At 41.0% G+C, this 25,936-nt stretch overlaps 1 protein-coding gene across 6 annotated transcripts in view; it reads right to left on the bottom strand.

Annotated features, from left to right (window-relative positions):
- tab2 (TGF-beta activated kinase 1 (MAP3K7) binding protein 2) overlaps window positions 1–25,936 on the bottom strand; it is a 48,908-nt gene that overhangs the window by 12,019 nt on the left and 10,953 nt on the right. For 4 of the 6 annotated variants that reach the window (XM_050058061.1, XM_050058058.1, XM_050058063.1 and 1 more), the window contains exon 2: window positions 825–1,015. In XM_050058061.1, coding sequence (XP_049914018.1) covers window positions 825–926 — 102 coding nt within the window. In that variant the 5' untranslated portion in view covers window positions 927–1,015. Of the gene's footprint in view, window positions 1–824; window positions 1,016–19,144; window positions 19,258–25,936 lie in introns of all 6 variants that reach the window. The other 2 variants (XM_050058060.1, XM_050058059.1) reach the window with 2 other exon arrangements.

Raw genomic sequence — 25,936 nt, 5'->3', positions numbered from 1 at the left:
CTGAAGACATTAAAAACAAACAGAGATCTTCCTCAGGAAACCTTCAGGACAAAAGGACGTTTTCACGCGTCTGGAGACGGGAAAATTTAGTTTTTGGCGTGAAATAATTACAGTTGATTAAAAATAACTGTTTCTACTCAGTGAAAAATGTTTAAAAAATGTTTTTTTAACGTGAAAAAAAGGTTATTATAGGTTGTTTCATAAATTTGTATGACTGAATTTGTGGCAATTCAAAGGTAGAGTAATGAAGGCGAAATTACAGTTCAGTTAATTTTTTATTTTATTTTTTTAAATATTAGTTTGTTTCTCTGGCACAAAAGGGGAACAACAAAAAGAAAATATAAACAACCACCCCAAAAAACAAACAAACAAACAAAAAAAACACTGCTATCGGCTATAGGCTAAATCATTACTTTAAAAATTGGAATTGGCCCAAAAATTTATAATTGGTGCATTCCTATTAGTAGTAGAGCCCAGCTGAGCCCAAGCTGACACTGATGTCCATATTTAACAATTTAATAATCCCGATGACGATATATCTGCCATTATTTGTTTTGTTTTGTTTGTTTGTTTGTTTTTACATAAAATTAAACAAATTCTTATCAAAAATGGTTGTTACTGTTGTTAGAACTGTGATTAAGATATGTACAAAGCTGGATATTTTACAGTTAAAATATAATCTATTATTCATGTAATGGTTTCTAAGCACTTGCAGCTTGTTACCTGTTATACATGCTGGCACCAATATATACGCAAAAAGCAAATGACAGCTGATTTATCAGCCAGGCTTTACTCAGTCAGAACAGATGTTTGAACTTGCTCACCTGCAGAACACACTGGGAGACAACACCCTCTGGTACTTCAGGGAACTTCTGGCGCAGGTCATGCAAAACCTGAATGTCAATCTGGTGGCTTCCCTGGGCCATTCGTATGTTGCCAGGTCAGGACTGCTTGTTCTGTTCAGCGCACTGGGGCGTCAGTCGTGGCAGCAAACCGCCTTCATCTTGAACATCTTCTAAATTCAAACAAAGACAAAAAAGGAAAACATCTGATGAGAAAGTTGTCTCCATATGAAAACAACACACACACAGAATCCAATCTTGCTCCTTCACATCATGATACGAGCTGGAGAAGTCTGTGTTTTGTTAACTTTCAATGAAAAGGGGAGCATGTCCAAGTAGCAGGGAAGAAGCCAATGCGGTCTACTGGAAGCCCACTCTACGAGACATCCGTCAGACATTTGAGGTTGTCCATTTCATTATGCCTGGCAGCTTTAAAAACAAAATTTCACAGATCCTCAATGAGAATAGATGGCATTCATTTCAGAAGCCCTCCTCCACACAAAGCTCCTTAATAAAAGAGTAGCAGAGGGAGGAAACCACCTCTGACTGACGACTGAGAAAACCACCCTTTCCAACTGATCTTAACATCAACATTCACTTATTAAGGAGAGAAGGGGGGCCAACAGTAGTCTGGTCTGGAGAAAAATCTCCACATAAAGATCTGTTAAGCTCCAGCGTGAGGCACCTCTGCAGAACAGTTGATTCCCAAGAATCACTGTTTTATTTCTGACACTGCAGCACAAAGACAGAGCTGCAGGGCTGTAAACTGGGTTTGCTCCTGACCGTCTCACATGTAAATCTGAGGGGCATTCATTTTTATTCATCTCTTAACCCCAAATCAACCAGAGAGGAAGCTTCTCCAAAGAGCATAATGGCAATCTTTCTGCAGATACAGAGAAACTTGCGAATGGATCTGGAGATCATATTTAAAAGCAAGACAACAGTGTAGTAATGTCCTTAGTGCTCTTGAGATCCATACTGCCAATATAGAATATGACTACAACAACAGGACAATATTACCTTCAAGGACATAAAACTGCATGCTCACAAGAACTCTTACAACTCACAGGACTTTGGGTAGCCTCTACATGCAAAAACATTTCCCTTTCAAGCTCTACAAAATTCTTAGTAACATGTTTTCATTTGTTATCATTTAATGGACATATTTGTGCAGTAATGGGACAGTTGCTAGCATAACTGTTTATCTTAATGTCACACTAAAAGGGTTACTTGAGTGACACAAGTACTTCAGCCATGTCTAACTGTCCTCACATCCCCTTTCAGAAAGGAACAAGGACTAAGGAAACCCAGTGCTAATGATTTCACTATGAATGGTTACACTGGTTTTCCAACTGGGATTTTATGTGGGACTATACTAATTATTATTTTTTGACCAGGAATGAGAAAACAATTATTCCGTCAATTGTCAGAAAATTTATCAACAGTTACAGGAGAGTGTTATATAGTCACTGACATGTAAGCTAACTGAGAAGCCATTTTTTATCCCCCTTAAAAATGATGTCTGTTCAAATGCACATCATCTAAACCTTCCTTACCATGATGTGCTATCATCAGCTGCTCCAACATGCAAAATCTACAAGCCTGAAGTTTTTTTGCTTTATGATGAGAAGTGTTTCAAATATTTTGTCTAGCCCACTTGAAATTGACTGGATGGACAAATATTAGAAACACCTCCCTGTATACCTTGAAATACAGTTCAGCCACACCACAATATACAATAGTGTTGCCAAAAATATTGATTTAACCGTCTACATACAGCCCAAAAAATTACAATTAAGTTGCAAAAATGCCTCTCCAACAGTTTGAATAAAGACTGAACATTATAACCTTTCTAAAGGAAGGATTATCGCAGGGCTGTTGTATTAGACTACATTAGTTTTACCTGGGTAAACTCAATAAACTGGCCACTGAATATATGTTTTAAATGTTGGGTGGTGAGAAAAATGACAGGCTGGTAGGTGTTTACCGACAGTCGTGCTCAACTGTTTCCTACCCACATTTTATCCATAAGCTATACTCATACCTGGGAGCTGGCCAAGGCAACCACACAATTACTACTAGCCACTGTGCAACTTCACCAGAGCACCCAGGGCTTTACTCAACACACTTGCCTTGCAACTGTACAGTTGTTAGACCCAGGTTTTAAAAAGCTGGTTCAGGAATTCGATCTGGCACACCCTCAGGTACAAGCTCACTTCTCTACCCATTACCCCACTACTTTAAAGGGACTAGAAACACAGACAAAAGTGATCAGAACAGTCATGAGAGGTTGAAAGTGTGAGTGCATGACAGCCATGTCTTGTGTTATCCCACACTTTTCTTCTAACCGCACTCTTTCGAAACATCTTCCTGTGGGAGGTTCAGATATGCCATTCAAAACATTGTGACACATGAAGCACACCCTGTTCTGCTCTACGGTGATCAATGCAGTGTGAGTCAAAGAAAAAGAAGCCTGTGGACAGCAATCTGTATACATCAGAGAAAGTGAATTTTGAGGACTGACATAACCCGCAACAAAATTTACGGACACTTGAACACACTTAATCAATGACAAGGAAAAGTCAAGTATGTGCTTCAAATCACACTCTGATTTCTGCCAAGAAGACAAAGCATTTATCTGAGCAGATGTGCTTCTGTCTTATCTAAGCTATGAGGATGTGTAATGCCATAACTGAAAAGTTGTAAATTGGCTTTGTAAAACATTTGTATGTAGCTGATAACAGGAGGAAGAGGAGCCCTTTGGCTACTGTCAATAGCAGAGTGCCAGCTGCAAGGAGGAGCCTGAACTCTGAGAGAAGGACCTGAGCTACTAACTGATCTGTAAAGAGCTGGTTGAACATAAAGCCCCTTTCCGAGTCTAGGGTTGGGTATCATTTGTTTTTTTTTGTCGATACCAGTGCTATATGATACTTTTAAAATGGTAGCGGTGCCTAAATGGTGCCTGAACTGATACATTTTAAAAATGTCGGACAAAAGAAAGGTCAACTATATTTAAGAACAACCTTTCTTTTAACTGCAAAGGTAAATTTGAACTTCAAATTAAACAATATATCAACTCTTAACAATTTAAAAGCATATTCAAATACAGAAATATGAAAAACACAATTAAAAAATTCACCTCATAAATAAAACCTATGCCAACTACAAGAATTTAACACTAAAACAGTTACATAACTAATAACAGCAAAATAAATTTTGAGTTCAAATCAATAACTGATTCCCTAAAACAGAACAGACTCAGCAACCAAATATTTTCCCCTAATCTGTTAAGAAGCAGCAGAGACTGTCACTCAGCTGGTCCGCCCCAACAGTCCATCCTAACCGAGCCTGGTCAGGTTCAAATGCGAGGCTAACTTAGCTTGTTAACTTCAGGGCTAACCCCCTTCACTTCAAAAAACAGCAGGAAAGCAAGTCACAGGAACTTAGCTTGGATCAAGTTGTAGCATTTATCAACTGACAAATAGCCTAAACTGTAGACATGTTGCACTGCTATGTTTAAATTCATACTCTCTGCTCAGGTTTCCACAGCCTCATTGTCACCCGTCAGTGTCACACACACTCTCTTTCTTGCCACCACACACTTGCTGATGTTACACACACAATCTGGTACCCAAATGAGGCACCGAAATCTGTGTATTAATTCTGTCCAGTAGATCCCTGATGTATAGGAACTGATGCCAAACGGTACCAAACCCTATTTTGCACTAAACGGAAAAAAAAGAAAGCCATTAATACCTACTGACATCTGACTTTTGACGACTAGTGGGAAAGGTTACATTCATTATTGGGACAAATGACTATGCAGTAGCCTGGCTCCAACTGGCAGTGATGGAGACATGACACCCAGGTGGACAAGCAAATTTTCACTCGGGACTCCGTCAGTAGCTATTTCGACTCTTTCTCATCTGCACCATAAATTTTGTCCATCTTCGTCCAAGCAGCATTTCAACATGTTTCACATAGTCCGCCCCAAGTATTAAAGAGAGACTAAATAAGAAACAGATTTAAAAAAGAAGTAACCACCATATATTTACTAACCCAGTTCTCCAGCGTTTCGTAAAGAGGAACGCAACACACCAGAAGAAACAACAAAACAAAGCATACTTGTCTACTGGCTATAGGAAAGGAGCTTATCATCTTTTCTTATCAGGTTTTCCAGTCCTTAAAAAACCCACTTATGCACATTAAATTTGGTGGAAAATGGGTATAAGTGACACGATTGAACACAGAATGTAAGCTGCATCTCTCTTTTTCTGAGTTACTATCAAGCCCCATGTGACAGAGAGAACTCACTGACATCTGATCCAGATCAGTCAGTGCTCTTTTTTTGTCTTTTGCAACACAAGGAAATCGAACGTTTTGCAATTATGCCACCAGACTGTGGAATTCATTTTGCGTATTTCAAAAAAGAAGTACAAAACGCAGCATGGAAAGCCTCTAAATGCAAACCAGAGGAGGACAGTTTGTTATATCTCAGATTACATGTTTAGAGCAAAAGTTACTGCCTCCATTAAAGTATCCTTCCTCTCCTCCAGCAGATTAAGCCTACAGAAAATTAGGCTTTTAAAGTGTTCAACTTCACACACTACTAATGGAGCCAAACACATTATCAGTTTAAAACTACCTGTTTAAATTACAGGCCGATACCAGACATCACAGCACAGACCTAAGAACAACAGTCAACCATTCAGGCCCCGCTCAGGACGCCGGGCAGCTCAACCATTGTGGGAAAGGAAATTCACTACTTGGCGGCTGACCCACTTACAGGTCAACAGTGCGGTTAGATTGTTTCCTGGCTTCAAAAACAAAAAGGTCCACACCTCTTCACTGTACGTAATTATAGGCCCGCAGCCGGCCCAATGTGTGGGGGTGGCTCCGAGGGGGGCAGATTAGTCCTTGCTGTCCCTGGAGGAGCTGGTGGAACAGGGCCTGAGGCAGTGCCATGCTGCCAGCAGAGATAGAGACAAAGCTTCTATTGCTGAGGCTGTTATTCACCGTGCCAAAGCATTGACCCACAGTCCCACTCTCATTTCTAGAAGTAGCAGGCCTGCCATGCTCCATCAATGGGCTCATTCACTCTGCCAGAGTGAATGCACCTAAAAACGTCCAATTTAATTAAAGCCTAAATAAAATATATAAATAATCAACAGGAGTCTTTGGCAGAAATATCAACCCAGCACCTGGCGCTGTGGCCACTGTGATAGCCCACACTAAACTAACTGGTGTAAACAAAGGGGCTACACATTACTGGGAACAAAAAACACACAACAAAATGTCATGCCATTCTCCCGTCAGCATGCAAAGACTGGACGCTCTGATTTTGATTGTTTGGGACAGTACTGATCTCATCAAACCGAATCTTGCGACGAATTTGCGGAAATGGTAGTTCAAATATGATAAACAGTGAATACAGTGGAAACGGTATGGATCCCTTCTGAACTTCAATCAGAAACATCCTCTGCGGCTTTAAGGAGCAGCCCAGCGGCACTGCATGGAATGTCTAGCTGCTGTGTCTTGGTCCAGCAAAATTTAAACAAATAAAGGGACTAATTGGCAGTGGACGCTGTTGAGGGCTGCTGGCAGGCGCCCCAGTCTTCCAAAGAAGCAACGGACATGCTCCTGTGTGATTGTGTGTGTCTAGTGCACACACACTGACACGTGCACGTATGAACATTCAAAAGAATGTCCAACTGCAGAGCGGCATACAAACCCTGATTACTGCTTCAAGTTCTCAAAGGACCAATATGCAATCACGTGCATGAGTCATGATCTTATTTTCACAACAAAGCCAACATTTCCACTTGAGAGAGACTAATGTTCCACCTGAGAGCTGCTGATAAGTCAATTCAAAACCTCAAATGGTTATTTACGCCTGTGACTGAAAAGAATGCGCTTGTTAAGGATCAAAGAAAAGCATCCAAACTAATAACATATTGCTAGGGGTGAACACTGATATTGTTGACTGCCATCAGTTTATCGGCAAGTAAGACGACATTCACCAATGGCAGTGGTCGATGTTTTTCTGTTGCAGCATATATAGTAAAAATGCATTTGAAGCAGTTTCAGAGAATAGGTTTTCACAAGAAAGAAGGTTATTTTAAAGATTGTTTCGTACATGTGTATGATTGAATTTGTGTTAATTCAAAGGTAGTGTAGTGAAGGACTGAATGAGTTAAAACAGTTCAGTTATTTTTCATAATGATGATGTCTTTGTTTCCCTGACACAAAAAGTGGAATAAAAAAAAACGACAAAAAGATAAACAAAAATACCGACAAGGAAAACCCAATTAGTATGGGCATCAGCCATATGTTATTGTTAACATCAGTGTTAGTATCGGCCCAGAATTTCACAAGCATACATCCTTAATCAATATTGATCCATTACTTTTGTTGGACTACATGATGTTTAAAGATAAACAGTTTTGCTAGGCTGTAATGGAGGCTGGTTTCAGCTGTGCAGTGTGGTGCACCTCAGATAGCAGCCCTGATGGAAACAAGCAAACAGCAGCAGCAGCCTCACAGAGGGTCTGCTACACTTTCCCTCATGCCATTCCTTCTTCATTTTTCTGTGAACTACTCATATACACTCGTCGTTCTTAGAGAATGCAGCTTGATTCATATGGGGTTTTTTTTACATTTCATTCTGATTCGATGACTCTGTAGAACCACAGGCCATACCTTGCCTCCCACGGAGCGTAGGAACACACAGAGGCCTGCATGGAAACTTTAGCGAGGAGACTAGTCTTAACAGAAGAGCTTTTCAAGTCATCACAAAAGCTGTGACCCACTGAATCAAAGTGATTTCCCACCATATTAATGTCAGACTAAAATAAACTTTAAGATAAACTGCAAGTGTGTCATCAATGGAAACTTGAAACAGTTGTGCATCTTCAACAAGATTGTCTTAAAACATCCTGAAACTTCATCTTGAAAGGTCAGGCCATGCTGAGAGCGTAAATCTCAAATCTTATTACCAGTTTATGTGCTCAGAATGAAAAATTCTCCACATTACTGAGATAAATACATTTGAGACAATAACATTTTCCTTAAACAATTTACATTCATCATAATAATGACAACACTAGTACACAACAGATTTACTGTAAGTATGTTGGTCTTGCACATGAGCCCCACACATGAAGCAGTTCTTTTGTTCCAGGCGACGTCTCCAGAACAGAAACAAACCACACTTTATGTGCAGAACCCAAATTGCACTCAACTGTGCCATGAAGCCTGGGCCTCACAGCGCACACAGAGCTGGGATCAGCTCTGCAAGACAGCCTGCTCGGCTTTTAGTTGCCCACTTTTAAAAACAGGGGTTGGAGAGTGTTTTGTGTGCAAGCGTGTGTATGTGCGTGGTGGTGGTGGGGGAGTGTGTGTGCAGGAAATCAAAAATTCTTCAGCGCCGCAGCCTGCAGCTGGTAGTTTATTGGAAGCAGGCAAGGGCACCAGCTCCCCAGGTCGACCAACCCCTCCCAAGGCACTGTGGGAAACTGGGAGGTCTTAGAAACATGGAGGAGCGCCTCTCTCCTGGCTCTCTGTGCCAGTCCAACTTTTTGTTTTCCACTGTAAACACTGTAAATATCGGTTAAAAAAGCTGCCAGGCCGGTTGTGTCTCTCTTGGCCGTATAAGGAAGGAAGAAGAGGAAAGGGGGGTATTTAGAAGCGGTAAGTAGGTGAAGCTGTTGGGCGCTTGCTGCAGCTTGCTTTTCTGTGTGTGTGTGTGTGTGTGTGTGTGTGTGTGTGTGAGAGTGTGAGTGAATATGTGCTTGGGCTCAGACACTAGTTGACTCCGACCTCCCTCCCCCTTTCTCCTCCTCCCCTCCTCCTCCTCCCACCTCTTCAACACAAGATTTCTGTGGGCAACAAAATGCTGAGCTCATCCAGCAGCTCCTTAAAGTACAAATGTGTGAGTTCCATCATGGAGCCTGACAGCTGCTTTCACCTGCAGTCACCTCAACAGCGAGCAAAATGTTCTCAGGCCTTTCACCAATTAACAGGTCCAATTAAAGGTGCAACTGAGACAATGTTGTTGGCTGAGAATAGTGGTTCCCAACCTGGGGGTCGGGACCCCTCAAGGAGCTGCACAATTAACACACAAGATAATTGTCAATATAGGAATATGACTTCTCTCATCTTTGCATCTTTATTGTGAAATAACAACGGCCAGTTGTACTTCTTTAGGCTTCAGCCACTTAAATAAAAGTCTGAGAAGGGAATATTACTCACAATCCAGACAAGGTTGGTCATGTGTAGACATTGCTTTATTTAAAGGTTTTCAAGCCAAAAAGGTTGAGAACCATTGGCTTAAAAGCTTTTACGCAGTGCGGTATAAATGACAGGAAATGCAAAATACTCGCCTGCAAATATTGTAAGTTAAAACTATTCATACTAGCAGCTCTGTGAATTTGAGACAGTTGCAAACAATTCTTCAGAAAAATATGATGATACCCTCAGGTCCGACTAGGGATGCGAACACCGCATCTGAGGAGTCAGAGGACGTACCAGGTTCCTACTGACCCAGAGCAGCGTCTGGCAGTCTGTCTGTCTGAGCTAAGTTGTTATAGTAGTAGCCTAACATGTGGTCTATATATAGTGGCCTAAGCTACTGCAAGCTATTTTGTTATGTTTCCTTCCTTCGTCTTTCTTTTTATGCTCTGAGTAAATTTCAGTTCCCTCTGGTGAACAGTTATGAAAGGAGTAACACAGTTTACCATCTTGGTTTGGACTATTAAGCCTCCGCTTTGCTGTTGTTTCGTACAACGTGACTGGTTGATGCCTTCGTTTGTGGTGCAAAAGATCAGAAAGATTGACCTCCTTCCTGAAAAAATTACATAGTGTTTCCACGCAGTAATATTCATGTTCTATGCAAAAGCAGTAGTGGTGCTGTGACAAAAACAGCAGTGTGAAAAAAATACACTGACATGTAAATTAACTGCACCAAAAAAAAACAAAAAAAAAACCTATGTGTAAAGGCGTTAACTATCATGGTCCTTCAAAATAACTGGATGACTTAACCACTGATGCATCTTTACACCGTTTTACCCTTATTTATCCAGGGTGAGTAAACAGTACATGTCCAACACTATGTCTGTGGCAGTGTCTGCAACATCTGTCTAAAAAACATTTAAAGACTTATTTTACATTTGCTCCCCTACCAACACAAAGACTAATGCTTTGCATTGTGGTCTACATTTCTTCTTTTTGGTGGCCTGACACCTGCTACGAGTCATGAATGACAGGCAAGTTAAATATATCCTGCAGAGGTCTCATTGTAATCGAATATACTTTCGTTAGTCTTAGAAAAATGTTAAATACACTCCTACTTCACAAAACATTTGTTGTTTTTGAATGCTTTAAAAAATACATTATTCAGCTTTTCCTTACTTTCTATTGGCACATTACTACTACCAACTTTTGCTGTGCATTACTGTGTAGTAATCATCTCATCTTGAACACAATGCAAGGTTTTCTCCAACATTCACTCTGATTTGAACTGCAAACAAATAATGTCTTCTTGTACTGCCGTTACAATTCACTTTTGAATAACTAGTTTGTAAAAAAACAGATAACTGAAAGGCTTGACAGCTTAAATCAGCCTTACAATAATTATTTTTGTTTTTAACCGCCTTTGGAGATGTATGCTTGCTGACTGGCTTACTCTGAAGAGAGCATAAGGAAATGTTTCCAATAAATGTTAAAAAATGAGGCTATTCCAGCCACCCTCGGAGAAGACTTTTCTCTTCCTTCTTATTATGGATTCATGACATACTACTATGAACCATCTTCCAACTCCATGTCCACATGTGGAAACAAATGACCAGAAGGTCAACTATCCATAACCACATAAACGAGCTTATCTTCACAGAGCTGCGTCTTCTTTGTGGTATGAAAGAGATGCAGAGTTAAAGCATACACACAGTCTGGGTAAACACACTGCTATAAAAATGCAAATGCATAGTCAACAGCGCGTCTGGTCTACATTAATGGAGTTACTGACTGAAAATTTAAATTAACATTATACACCATGAAAGTGATTTCCAAGGATCTCTGCCAGGCTGATCGTAAATTAAACACTGCTCCCCGTCAGCGGGCGGTTTGTACTGGTTAAGGCGAGGAGGCAGGGCTGCATGTCGGTGGATATAATATGATAATGATGAGCTCCACTGCTGTGCTAAATTCTTTAATCATGAACAATCCTCTTTTTATTAGAAAAGTGTATACTGCACTGTTTTGAAGTATTTGGTGTTTTATCGTCAAACAATGTTAAATCACTTTGGATGACATTAGGACTATTCATTCACTGTTTTGAGATGCAATACACAAGTGGAATGACGAGCACCAACAAGTGATATCTTAATTTCAGCTAAACTACATATTTTAATAGGTCTCAACTCAACCACAGAAACACTGACTACAAATCATGCTAATTTTCAGGTTCATACTTGTATTTTGGGTTTCTACTAGAGCATATTTACATGCTTTAATGTTCAAAAACACTTTATTTTCCTCACACTGTAAGTGCTGGAACACCTGTATTCACCCTCTGTGTGAAACAGAGTGCCTGTCTCTTTAAGCCCCCCTTCTGCATTTTTGGATCTTCCGTATCTGTGTTCTCAGTAGCCTTTTTACACTGCCTCTTCAAAGCAGGACTGTAACAGCAATATTCCGCCTCTCCATAGTGTGTAAAAGGTACAGTCGTGTATGAGGGGACAGAGGTGTCTTGTCTTTAAGCCAGCATTAGAAGTAGTAACAGTGCTGAAATGATGTCTGTATAAACTGATAGCAGTTAGCAGCTAACTCAAAGAAGAAGAACAAAGCCAGAAATGTCAACAAAGAGGGAAAACAACGAGGTCCAGGAGCTCCTTACCCTCCAAGCAAAGGGCGAGATCAGCCACCACATAACAGAGACAGTAAATTATTTTTATTGACACGTTAATGCCATTGTTATTATTTATGAAGTGCTGTTGACACCTAAAGCACATGTCACTCGAGAGGCCGATGCTGTTTTGTTAAAAATCATGCTCTTCATGCCTCTTTTACTTCCATGATGCCGACATGCTATCTAAAATCACACACTGGAGCAGCATGATCATTTGGTTCTGTATAAAAATGCAAAGGTGGCACAAAGACGGGATTTCATAGTGGCCCTATGACGCAATCTCTGTGTAAAAAGAGTTAGTGTCTCTGCAGCCATCATTGCAGCCGAGCAGCACTTTCTACGATTAAAATCACCGACAATTGTTTCTCAACACAACTGGACATGTTTTAGCAGGACTATGATCCAAAATCTGGGAAAAAATAACAACAACAGCGACCAAGATTAAGTTTCCCTGATGTTAGCATGTTGCTACATGTAGCAGTGAACTTACAGCTCGGGAATGTCTGTAACGGAGAACAGTGGCACTTTCTACTGTTAACATTTTTTTTTACAAAATTACAACCGGACATGTTTGAGCAGGAATATGATGAGAAATCAGGAAATTTTTTTTTTACAACAACCAAGATTACAAGTTTCACTGACATTAGCATGTAGTTACATGTAGCAGTGTACGCAAAGTAAACACTTGCAGTAGCGTGCCTGAAGCAGATGATTGTATAAAGACATCTGTCAAGAGCTGACATTAGTTTGTCTCAGAAGAACAAAAAAACACTGGAAAGAGTATTTAAAACGGCCTGAAGCCCGAGGTTTTTGCTCATAGGGATTACTTTTACAGACATTCACCTCATTATTTGAGACTTTGGCCACGTTTAATGAGAACATCCGACATGGTAACATTATATATATGACATAAAATAAGGAAAAGCATAATAGGTCCCATTTAAGGTCACAACAAAAACCACACTGACACGCACTGAGGACATCAGGAAGACTGCTCCACAGTTGATCACAGGAGACTCATTTTCTACCAAAGTGGTGCCAGTGAAGCCACAAAGCTGAGTGACACAATAAACAGTCAACAGATGCCCTATTGAGAAAGATCAGGAAGTAAATCTAGAGCAGCAAACTGTTTAGGCCAGGCCAGATCTGCATAATTACACATGGCATTTTAATTTTGGATTTTCTTTCCTCTACAAGGCTTTATGAACCAGAAATATTCATACATCTATCCATTAATTTGAGAGAAAATGATAAGTTATAATTTCACCAAGAGGATTTCTTTAAGGGCTTCCTGAAATGTGCTGCAGATTGGGCCTTAAAGGATTTTCTCTGTTTGCAAACACAAACCATCGCTAAAATAATTTCTGTAAAGACAAACTGGCTCATTCTTTGGAAAAGAAAATGGTTTCACAGGATGAGACAGAGGGCTGATGGCAAGAATAAAGAACCAATCTGGGTACAGGACACATGGGAAAAACTGTAAAAGGACACCAAAGCATCCTTACAAATTTCTGTCATACAAAACCATCACACAACCACAAAGTCCTTTAAAGCCTGACCCAGCTCCAAACATGCCCAGCGCACCCTGACTGTGTTTCAAAATGAAAGGCAGCTATCTACATGTCGTACTGTGAGTTTACTCCACTGTGAACACTAGTCCAAATCAGATCCTAATGGTGATGGTGACTGGTGGTGAGATGAGAACACAAATTACTTGTTTGGGTCTCACAAAACTGGTGTTTTCAACTCAAGTGTTGACAACAGAATACAGATTTTGACAAGACACAATCAGGATCCACGTTCTTGACGTACAGTATTTTAAAAGCCAAAGGTGCAGCTGCTAAGTGAGAGGCTGTGCAACAATCCTCCACCTCTACACAACAGTTGTTTCTGAGGGCCCTCCTCCCTGCTTTACTTTCCTTAGGCATTATATGTCACGACCACAGCCTGAGCTTAAAATAGAAACCTCAGCAACATGAAAAGCCTTATCCTAAACCACTAATCTTTTTTGTATGGTTTCTTCCAAGAAAATCTGAATTAAAAAAGAGGGTGTGACCAATCTACAAAGCAAAAATTAATAAGTGCAAAGAGAGACCAAGCATGTTAACAATGACAGTCTCAGCAGGGCACTGTGCAGTGTTTTTCCTTACATTGTGGAAACATTAATTGCCAGCTGACAAGCCCCGACACAGACTCTAATTGAGCAGGTATAGTACAATCTATAAGCTAAACTTTCCAAATCAACTCTCAGGAAAGATAGGTTACATGATAGAGGTTATTTTTCCAGCCATAAAACATTCTGCCAAGCAGCGGTATCCAAACCATGTGACCGTGTACATTACTTTCACACCTTATTGGGATAGCGTGCTTGGAAGGAGGCAACCACTTTACAAACTGTTGGCATTCATTGCAAGTAGTGCAGTATTCTTCCAAATACTGCCACGGGCCAAGAGGAGGGTGGAGATTTTACCCAGCCAATCCAAGCCGAGACAATGGGAGAAAAAAAAAATACAGCAATGCAAACCTTTAAAATGGGTATATAAAGCAGTTGGATGCATGTCTGAGCACTTTATATCCCAGGATAGCACAGAGTCAGCACAGTGTAGCAGCAGGGCTCTGGCCTGACCAAACACTGAACTGTTACAGGCTCTCTGCTCCATATATTGTTATTTATTATTCCCATCTCCGCACGTCTTGGTAGATCCTGTTGTATTTGGATAGCCACTAAGTGGGCTTTTCGTTTTGTCCAGAGAAAACACCCCAGATCTTCTTTCAAAACAACGTGCTCCAGCAACAAATTGTGGAGCAACAAATACTGGAAAATGCTGAATGCTGAGTGAAGGATGCGGATGAGACAGATTTTGTTGGTAAGCACCAGGAAGGGGCGACCAGACAGATAAAAGCATTTTCCTGTGTCTTCTGAGAATGCTGACAGACTCAGTGATGCAGCTCCGAGTCACCAAAAGCCCCTGTTTTTCCTATTCCTTTAAACCAAACACAGTCACCCTAACCTTTCACTGATTCTGACAACAGTCAACTCTGTCATCTTTTCCAATCATGAACTAATATGATTACCCAAATGAAACAGGAATAAGTCATGGTTTGAACTTTTATGTATTTACAAAAGGGCTATTGTTGTTCCTAAACAACAGACATAATGATGGTAAAAAAATTCCATAATGAGGGGAAAGTGTATTATAGGGTTAGAGCAGGACACAACTAACGTTTATTATTGTTGATTACTCAACAGTAATTCTTCTCTACATTAATCAATTATCATTTGGTCTATTTCATGTCTAAAAATACTTAGTGTCTACGACAGTTTCTTAGAACTCAATGTAATGTTTTCAAGTGCCTTTCTCTGTACCACCTAGGCCTGTCACGATAATTACGTTACCAACTTATCGTACGATATATATGGACATGACCTCGATCATTTTGCTAACCTCGGTATTGCTCGTCGTGTTAACATGCGCTTGATTTTTTGTGTCGCCAACGTGATGCCAGACTAAACAGCAGGGTTTTACCAACCATTATAAGACTTGAGCCCCACAATTCTACCTTTGTTTTTCTCTCCACCCCGCCTACTTGCACAAGTCTGAAGAAAAATAAAACAACATTTCAAAGACGACACAGTGTAGCTAACTGGTAGCCTGCAGCAGCACTTTTGGAGTGGAAGAGACACAGTACTGATAGTCGTTAGCTTGACAACCCCTGGAAACAAACCATAAGTCCTTAGTTTGTTGTTTTACCATCCAACAACTTAAACCTCAACCTCAACTCTGTAAATCCACCAGAAAACGACCCAGCTCCCAGGCCATCTGTGCCTGGGATATGACTGCAAAAACACCAGCCAGATTATGAAGGTAACTGCGGTGCTCCCAGTGTTTTAAAAACTAAAAATGCATTGCTTTTTGAAAGGGTGTACTTGCATTATAATGCTATTATACTGCCATTACATGAGTGACATAAAATAGAGTCAAAATAGCAATGACAAAGTTTATTGCAATTTTTTCTTGGACAATATATCGTCTGATAAAAGTAGTTACCAGGACAGTCCCAATCCCACCAACAGTCAACAGTCTAAATCAACTACTTCCACTCTGTGTGGTGGTGGAGACAACTGGCATAGTGCTAGATGCATTACCACGCTGATAATTTAAAAACTAATGAAATGATAAGCATTTCAGGATTCCAGAGATATAAACTTTAAGTAAGGCAGTTTTATCATTACCATCATTTTAAATTAAGAGCTACTGTAAAAGCAAATGGGCCTGACTCAAGTTTTTAAGTGAGAAAAACCAACCAGACATAACCCAACTGTTGGTAAATTTAGGTTATGGCAAGTCTGTTTGTTGACTTTGCCAGAGGTTTTGGCAGGTAGTCGTCAATCACTGGAGGGACTAACGCTGCCTTCATGTGTTTGTCCAAAGCTCCCATTTACCAGCTGTCAAGTAGTAATTATAAAGCCACTGTGTTCAGCTTCTGAGTCACAAACACAGAGGATGCTGGGAGAATACAGGAGCTCCTGAATGAAAGCAGAGCCTTTACTTACTACAAACTTTTCAGTCAGGTGCATATGATCATTCTGAATCTGTCGACATATGTTTCAAGCTCAGTAAAACATGATTCAGAAATTTCTGTATTAAAATGGCTCGCAGTGGCCCATTTGTGTGTACAACTTCAAGAAACATTCATGTTCAACTTCTACAATATCAGCTTGCATATCTGGTAGGTCCAGTGGGGTGTGGAAGCAGGATAATCCAGTTAAAATGGTGGTTTAAGAGCTGAAGTGGTGCAGATGCAGCTTAGCCAGTGGTAAAGGTACTTCACTGAGCTCATTGATCGCACCGAGGAGCTCTGCATTCACTGATCACAGCAACACTGCACTGTGCAGAGGAGCTCCTGAGTCTATCCACAACGAGTCATACAGTGACTCATGGACATGTGGCAGAGTGAACCTGCTGGCTGCTACTAAAAACAACTGAATACCAGCTGAGTTGTTAAGTGGAAGAGAGCATTGTACAAGCAGCCTGTGAACTACATTTACCAGGTACAAAACATCCAAAGCCTGTTATGAGACTGGCCACAGCCCTGCTCAGAACAACACAACTGCCCCTTTTTGTTATATCGCAGACGGACGCCAATGAATTGAAGGAAACCCAAGTAATGTGAAAACTGATCTGATACCAGTGAGGGCTGGGAGGACATGGACTGCAGCAGGGTGGTGGGCTAAAAAAAGGTTCAGAAACAGTTGGTTCTGATAGATTTTCCGCCAGGAGTTTCTAAGGCCGCTCGGCTTTACTGGCCAGCTGCGTGGCAGCAGATTCCTCCACTCCATGATTCACAGTTACAGATTATTTGTCAGTTTCAGAGCCACGGTTACAACCTCTCATACCATTTCTGCTGAGGGCTGCTTAAGCTTGGGAATTCACTGGGTTATCTTTAGCTTAGCATCAAACCCATACAAATCAGGATGTGACAGAAGTTATCAGTTGAAGCTTTAGCACTGCGGTAAGTATTTAGATATGTACATCAGCGATTATTCACCAATAAAGCTGGAGAAACTGTGCAGTCATCTCTATCTACTGTTATGGTTATAATTAATTCCTATCATTAATTATTTAGATGCAAGTCTATTTATCGGTAAGATTCGGGGGGGAAATGGTGCAATGTACTGACTATTGAGACACTTTTGAAAGACTGTTTGCAAACTCAAAATCATGAGTAACATCTCCATAATAGTCTGCAGGTTGACTAATACCTGGTTTGTCGTCTGGTACCTTAACAGCCCTCTAAGCCTTGTCCTTGAGATAACAAAGCTGCATACAAAAAGTCATAAATACCAGACATAACTTTCATGTCAATCCCATTCCACAGCCCCACCTTCAAGAGGAAGTCTCTCTCACACTCACAGACACACAGACACACAGACACACACACACACCTCTTTCTCAATGGTGCAACAATAGTCATGCAAACAGAGCATGCCATCTCCCTCAAAGATCACACCCAATGTTTCCTGCAAAACAAAACAGATTTTTAGATGCTGAAATTACACAGGATACACTTTTTTTTAAACCTGTATTTGTCTGCAGACAATTGACCAACTGTTCCTTCTCTTTTTCAGCAAGGCCCCGCTTCACACTTCACACTGAAGCCAAGGTTTCAGAATCGATTGGGCAAACTAGAGTTGTAACTATTGATCATTCTATAACTGAATAATTTGTCAATTATTTCTTCCATTAACTGTAAAATAATTTAGCTATAGATCAAAAGTAATGACAATGACATTAATCTGAAATTATTTTAATAATCACCTGTTAGTTTAAATCATTTTAGCAAAAATGCAAAAGATGTGATTGTTTCGGGTTCTCTAATGTGAGAATTGGTTGCTTAGATTATAGTTAATTAAATATTATTGGGGTCTGAACAGTTAAACCATTGTCTGGTGTCAGTGTTTCCCATACACTGATTTATTTGTGGAAACATTGCCCTCTACAAATTGATTTTATTTTCTTTTTTTTACAATTTAAAATGAGTAGAATCTTATTTCATTGTAGAGCTGTGCACAGCACATTGATTCACTCAGACCCTCATTGCTCCTCACACACTCTCTCTCTCTCTCTCTCTCTCTCTCTCTCTCACACACACACACACACACACACACACACACACACACACACACACACACACACACACAATAACAACGGACCTATCACCTTCTATTGATTGAACCTACTTAAGGTAAAACTGGCTGTGTTCCAATGGAAACCGCATTCACGTGGGTCCAGCAAAATAAGGTGAATTTACTGTCTGTCAAACAACAAATGAGTATAAGTTAGCAAGCACACACACTGTCCCAGAAAGACAGGACCCCCCCAGACAGCCACCACCACAAACACTTCAGAATTCAAGAAAATTATCAGCAGATTAATCGATAACAAAATACTGGTTCTTTGTTAGAATTGTAACACATTTTCTAATTTATTAATCAACTAATAACTTCCATACTAAATCATTTTTGCTGTGGTTTAAGATAAAACCATGCCCTGAATTTGTTATGGTGCACTTGACTTATTTTCCCAGAGCATTAACTGCTGTTCACTATTCAACTGCCTTGCTCAAAGGCACCTCCATTTCAGCCTCTGAGGAAGGGGAAAGCCTTTCACATCCGCTTCCACCTCACACCTCACACCTCACTCAGCTGGCCTGGGATTCAGACTGGTGACCTCCCGGCCCACTGTAGCTGGAGCTTGGGTGGCAGCGCTGTCTCTCAACACTCACTGCGAGGCAATTGAACACAATGAGACTGCTTGCACTCAGGCGCTTGGCGATGACATGCCAAGTATGCACCGGCCAAATCTTCACCCTTTATTGCCTTACGAAATGCACTTACTGTATGTCATCATGCTCTTTGAAGTACACAGACAGCGGGACATTAACAGCACTTCTGTCTTTGGTCAGCTCATTCCATCAGTTCACTCCCACCGCTCGTGGTGTTATCGGGTCCTCACACACAGGAAAAAAAAAAAAGACCTCTATGAAGCCTTTACACCACACCTCCAACAGGTTTAACCACACCTTAACAGAGATGCTGTATCAGATTTTGCTTGAGGTTAAAACAGGGCAATGAATATTTAAATCAGATAAAACAAATCTATATGTAAAGGCAAACCAACCTCTTTAATGCATGTGAAGGAATTTCTGCCTTTACTGAAAAGCGGAAAGTGGCCCCTAACATGATAACGTTCAGTCAAAGAAAGGCCTTGTGACCAGCACAATTCCACACTTTCAAAATTTTATATATTGGTGGTGGAGAAGTAGTTATCGATGCATCCCTGCTTCAGTGTATTGCTAGACGTCCGTGTGCTTGGCTGAGGAGAAAACCCTCCGCCGGAAATGCTTCCTGCAGCTGTTAGGAGTATCATTCTCCACCTTGAGGCCAACCAAAAGACAAATAGCAGCCAGGTCACGTGACTCCTCTGCTGCTGAGATGCCATTCAGTCTTATTCCAGCCCTCTCAAAACATTCAAGTCATACTTGTCTCCCTCAGTGAGCAGGCCCTTTTCACCTACATCAGGGTAACTGAGTTGTAAAACAACCCTGTTTAATATCATCACAAGTCCAAGCTACCGAAACCTTCTGCTGTTGGCGATATATGGTCCATAATAAATGGATCTAAAAGGTTTTCGCTCTACAGCATCTGTGCAATGTTTTAATCACATAATAGAAATCATTTAATTCGTAGAATGTTGCATAGCTTTTATTTCCAATAATTAAAACAGGACAGTCCTACATTTTGGGAATTACACTGGTCGAAGCAAGGGGAAACTGCCAGCCTGGCTCTATCATAAAGATAATAAATCCAACAACACCAAAGATCCAAATACAGCTGCTGTATTTACACGCCGTAACCTGGTTTATGTGTAGACACTAAAATAATAAATGAGACTTTATGGTTTTAGGAGCAGCTGGCATTGGTCGAGTCATTTCTTGACCAGTGACTGCTGGATGTAGTGACTGCATCCTTTCAAAAGTCCTGTCCTCATGTGATATGCCACATTAAAAAATATACAAAACAAAGACAGGTGGCTACTGGAAGTATTCCTAACAGCTTACAACAAGACACAGAATGTAAAGTGACTGTTTAAAGTAAGGCTGCATTATTTGTCATTTCAGCATCACGTAACCTGTCTGAAACTGTGGAGCACATGCTTTTCTGACGCTACAGTAGTGAGCAGCATGTTTTATCACAGTGTCTCCCCACCATTCTTCCCTACAGAGCTGCAGGACTGTAAAAGCTAACTACCAGCTGCAAACTAGGCTAAAGCTAATGGATTTACAGCTTTGTTTTCCTTTGTCTTGAACAAGGATTTAATCATGTGTATCAGAAATATGTTGTGGTCCACTGTGAAGCAAAAATGCAATTGATAGGGGAGATTACAAGGGCTTTTGATTTTTGCTTCCAAAACAAATTATGGCCTGCAAAGAGAGATCTGGAAGCCAGATATCTCAGCACCTGCCCAACAACTTGTTGAGTCACTGGCACTGATCAACAGCCCTATACATTTTCCAGACAGTCTGTTTAGTAAGGTGATGCAGTATAAGTTATATTTATTGCCAATTTTAGGACACTAAATCAATCATCCGTGTTCTATACTGCAGGATGGGCAGGTTTTATGTGTGCATGGCTCTCTTTTCCCACACACCCACACTTGGCTCATGTGTGGAGGTGCAGTGTGTGCAGGCAGTGATCGGCTGTGCTGGTGCCTGCAGAGGAAGGGAGGGAACAACACAGCACTAGTTCTGCGTAGACTGGCACCAACAGGTGTGCCTTGGAGGGTGCCAGCGCCAGACTGGCCTGATACGCTGCACAGACAGCAGCCAACCACACACATATACACACACACACACACACACACACACACACACACACACACACACACACACACACACACACACACACCAGAACCCAAGGCAGCAAATTCCTCTAAGGAATACCACAGCAAACTGGCTCTGTTATGACATCTCTAACCAGGAGCGGAGGCAGGCCAGTGGGTTTGGGAGGCCAAAGGGCGCCATGCAAGAGAGAGAGGAAAAGGGTAGGGGGGTAGGGAAGAGGGTGAGGGGAGCTGGGTGGACTTAGCTAACCCAGGGATATCCCCGTACTGAGCAATCCACTTCCCTCTTTAAACTGAAGAGAAGTTTCCATGGATCAGTAACTGAGAACAGGAAAACTATCAGAAACATTTCAAACAAAGGGAGATTTTGGGCAACTGGGAGAAAGTGCAAAACCCCCGTCCTCCTTGGTTGATTCTGCTTGCTTTTCTCTTTCTGCTGAATCTGTATAGTTTTAGAAACTTGTCTCTGTATTAAAAAAACTGATGTCTTTGCACATTGCTGATGCGAGGGTGAAAGCTCCACAAGCTTTAGTTTTGTGTATGTTTGCAGTGCTGTTGTGCAATCTCCAGTGGAGGGAAAAAAAGATCCCCTTCAAAGTGTTTGCTTTCTGCCCCCGGAGCTCAGGTGGTTTTATCTGAGATGCAGAAAGGTTGCAAAACATCAGCACATCAGCAAATGTAGGGTCTAATTTAATAGACCACTACTGCTGCAAGAATTTCATAGAGACCCACACAGGCAGTTGCCATTGGCAAAGCTACACTGAACCACAACAAACAAAGGCTTTTCAGCTGGGTGGACTCTGCTGTCCACCACGCCCTGACAATATGTTTTCAGAGTGAGACAGCAAGGGAGCAAGGGAGTAAGAGAGCCTGAGGCCCACGCTGTTACTGATAGGACACCAGATCAAAGCCCTTTCCCATCATTTGTGAGTACAAAAACCTGAGAGAGATGAAAGACCATCGGCAGACTGTGGGAGAAATGATGAAGGACAGAGTAGTCCCTGTATGGCATTTACAAACAGCACAGAAGAAGAGAAGCTTTCTGTGCTGCGTCTGTGAGGAAAAGTTGGAGGGAGTCTGAGGGGACGTGGGGCCAGAACCTGCCCACAGGATAAGCAGGGGAGTGATAAGACAGCAGCCCGTAATATCCATCACACAGAAAACAAGCAGCCAGGAGGTCAACTCACTATCTGCTTACTCACACTATATCAGTGCCATGATGCATCGTAAAACTATTCTAGTAAATCCTCATTCACATTGATCTTCCTGCTGAAGACAGCAAAACAAAAATAGATCTATTTAGATTTCTAATCGGCTCACTGTGGCTGCCGCATCCTTTATGCAAACCTGTATGCTAATGTTGATTATGGCCGCAGAAAGCTGTAACCGCCTCACAGGAATCCCATTAAGTCAATGTATCTGCCACTATTAAATGCTTTAACTTCAGCAGGCTGGAGTGCACAAAGACCGGGACACTAACCTCCCCTCAACCTCCCCCAAACCAACATGCAGGTTCAGGATGTCATGTAAGGTCTGGAAACGCTCTGGTAGAGATCAGTGCAGTGTGTAGTCAAGTATTTATTTCAGAGCAGAAAAAAAGACAGAAAGAGACTGTAAAAAGATTAAAGGGAGACAGAATAAGGACGCAACAGGAGACCACACCAAGCCAGGCCAAGACTCTTTCAATGACAGGTAAATCAGTGAGGTTGTAGATATCCTAAAGCCCCTAAGTAGGTAAATCCATGATTGGCTATTACTTCTGTAATGTGGGCTCCAATGTGCATATAGTACACACCAACACATTATGAGAACATAGCCTTTGACACATACTATGAAATTCTTCAGAATCCGTCTCTCCCTTTCCTGTTACTGGGTTGCAGTTAGGCGTGGCTAAGCAAGGACATTAATTACATAATAAATGTCTGACCCATTATATTTAGGAGCAAGCTGACTTCACAACACTTCAAATCATCTTCCCCATTAGAAAAACGGTGCATGGTGCATTGAGAATTCAAATTAGCCTGACATTGTTTGAAAGCTACTGTGTTAAGATGACTGGTAGACTGGGGTACACCATCCAAACTGGATGGAAGATGCTAAACACTTAGCTTCTTAGTCTCAGTATAGCTCAATAAAATCAGAATCAGAAATACTTTATTGATCCCCGAGGGGAAATTATTTATGTTACTATATGGGTGGTCTACCCTCGTCTGCTAGTTAGGCAATTACTCAAGATAACTAGCAGATGAGAGGGGTAGTTAATAATAAGCTCAAAAGTCTCACATAGAAATTTTAATGCTAACGTTTCATGTAAGGGAATAAAAAATGCTAAAACAAAATTGGTGGATGGCCTGTGAGCCAGGTAGTTTCCTGATGGATTGAGGGAGTGGAGGATGAAGTTGCTGGAGGGTAAAACTACAAACAATGGACTTTTTGGCTTCTTGCTAGACAATGGCAAGCTAACGACTATCAGGACAGTGTGTCTTCCACACCAAAAGTATAGCTAGAGGCTACTGGTAAGCTAACGTTACGCTGCATCATCTTGAAGTGTTTTTTATTCTTACTTCAGACTCTAGCAAATTAGACTCACAAGTCAGTCTTTAGATGCTTTGCTTAACTAAAGACTGATGTCTTTCTCCCTGATTTTGTGTTTAGATGGGTGGATACAATTTCAGAGTTTAAATAAACTCTCTACATTGCAGAACCAATAGTAAATCCGCAGGGCAGTCCTTCCGTGGCTCGCTGAACTCTTGTGCTCGTAAAACATAGTCCGACTGTGTTAAAAGTTTTAAACAACATCGCTGTAAGTCCTTCATTTAAACAATCTTGTGGACTGAGAACACGTTTGATAAAACGGAGTTAAATCTCTCGGCATCCATTATCAAGCTCGGGCGAGAAAAGGGGGAGCGCACAGTTCCGGGAGTGTGTGTCCTTTTAAAAAATGCAAGAGGCGTTGCTTTGTTGCCGGCCGTTTTCTCCAGTGTGTTAAACACATTTTAGAAAGGAGTGTCCCCATAATATCAGAAGGCGGAGATCTCTGATTGTCTGGTGGCGAGACTACTAGCAAATAGGAAGGGGTGGAGAAAAAACAAACTGGAGGATTGCTGCGCCCAAGTGGCATCATGTTGACTAAAATGTTGGTGACATTCTCGTTTCATAAACTCACATGAAAACACAAAAAGGCAATATCAAGGTCAGCAAAATGATAGTGGTCATGTCCATATTAGGGGTGTAACGATACATTGATCCACATCGATACATCGATTCATTGATTAACAATCCGATTATATCGATGCAAACTGAAAACATCGATCCACATCGTCATCTTAAAGATACACATTTATTTTGAAATTCACATAGCACGTCTGTGTCACCATTTCTGGGCAAGTGTGCCTCCGCTCAAACAACAAACAGAGCTCAGAAATAAAATGATCAAATCATATTCTAGTTGATGTAAATGATTGTGTTAGATGGGCATATGATATCGCGTCATATCGATTGCAGGCTCCTGAATCGAATCGAATCAAAATCGTATCGTGACAGACTTTGTGATATCGGCAAACATCGTATCGTCATCCAAACAAATCGATATAATATCGTGTCGTGATGAAGCTGGTGATTTACACCCCTAGTCCATATATTGTACATTAAAAAAATAACGTCGTTATCATCACAGGCTTAGGTGTAGCTCAATAAAAACACAGATTTAGGTGGTCTACCCCAGTTTTCTAGTTAGTAAGGCTTTCTAAGCAAGTAGGGTCCATTTGATATATTTGGTAGTTTATTTATTATTCATGGACTGAAAGGAAAATAAAATAGAACTTGAGCTGAAATGAAGCTGTCAATCAAGTGTGATCTGATCATGCTCAATCCTAAAAATGGTTTCAGCAGCAAAATGGGCTGTTTTCGAGATACTTCTTCTAATAGTTAAGAACAAAGCCTATTCTCACTCAGATCTTTTGCTTCATGAGACACTCAACTTTGATATCATACATGCAATTTTACTTTTTCTGGTTTCCAGTGGCTTTAGCTAATCTTGTCAGGATGTCAATTCTCAAAATGCACATACTACCACACCTAGGGCTGGGCGATATGAACAAAATCTCATATCCCAATATAGGTCATTTCATATCCTGATAACGATATCTATCCCGATATAGCACATTTTAATCCAATGAATAAAAAGTAGGCTGTACTCCAAATGATGAAAAATATTGCTGTAAAAAGTGTAATTTGCGTCACAATGATATAAACGATAAAGCAAAATATGAAACGATAGACATTTTTCTCTCATCACACGATATATATCATCATATCGCACAGCCCTAACCACACCCATAGGGTAGGACACTATAAGTTCATGTACCATGAATAAGATATGGGATAACCATAGGTTGGGCTGTCGGCATCCCTGCGGGGGGTGATCGGGAAGTCTGAGTCAGCCACTGCTGTGACTCGACACTGGGGAGCATGCTGTGAATTCAGATCTAGAAGGGAGACGTCCTGTGATGGATCTTTAGAGTTCATTACGATCTGAATAAGACCAGTGTGTGGAACCTGTGTCCGACGGGACGGTAAGACTCTGAGTGAAGGACTCAAGAGCAAATAGTGGGCGCGCATTGGGTGTATTATTAAGGGAGACATCCTATACACTCATTAAAAAACAGACCCGACCAACAAAATTCAAGATGGTTCAGAGCCAGGGACAAGAGATCCTAGCTGAAATCTCTGACAGAGCCGGTTTTTGAAATTAAACTAAAATGTTGTCTAAGAGCACTTTTTGGTGG

This window comes from Epinephelus moara, chromosome 12 (assembly GCF_006386435.1).
Source record: "Epinephelus moara isolate mb chromosome 12, YSFRI_EMoa_1.0, whole genome shotgun sequence".
In the NCBI taxonomy this organism is placed as follows: domain Eukaryota; kingdom Metazoa; phylum Chordata; class Actinopteri; order Perciformes; family Serranidae; genus Epinephelus; species Epinephelus moara.
This window is presented reverse-complemented; position numbering and strand designations above follow the sequence as displayed.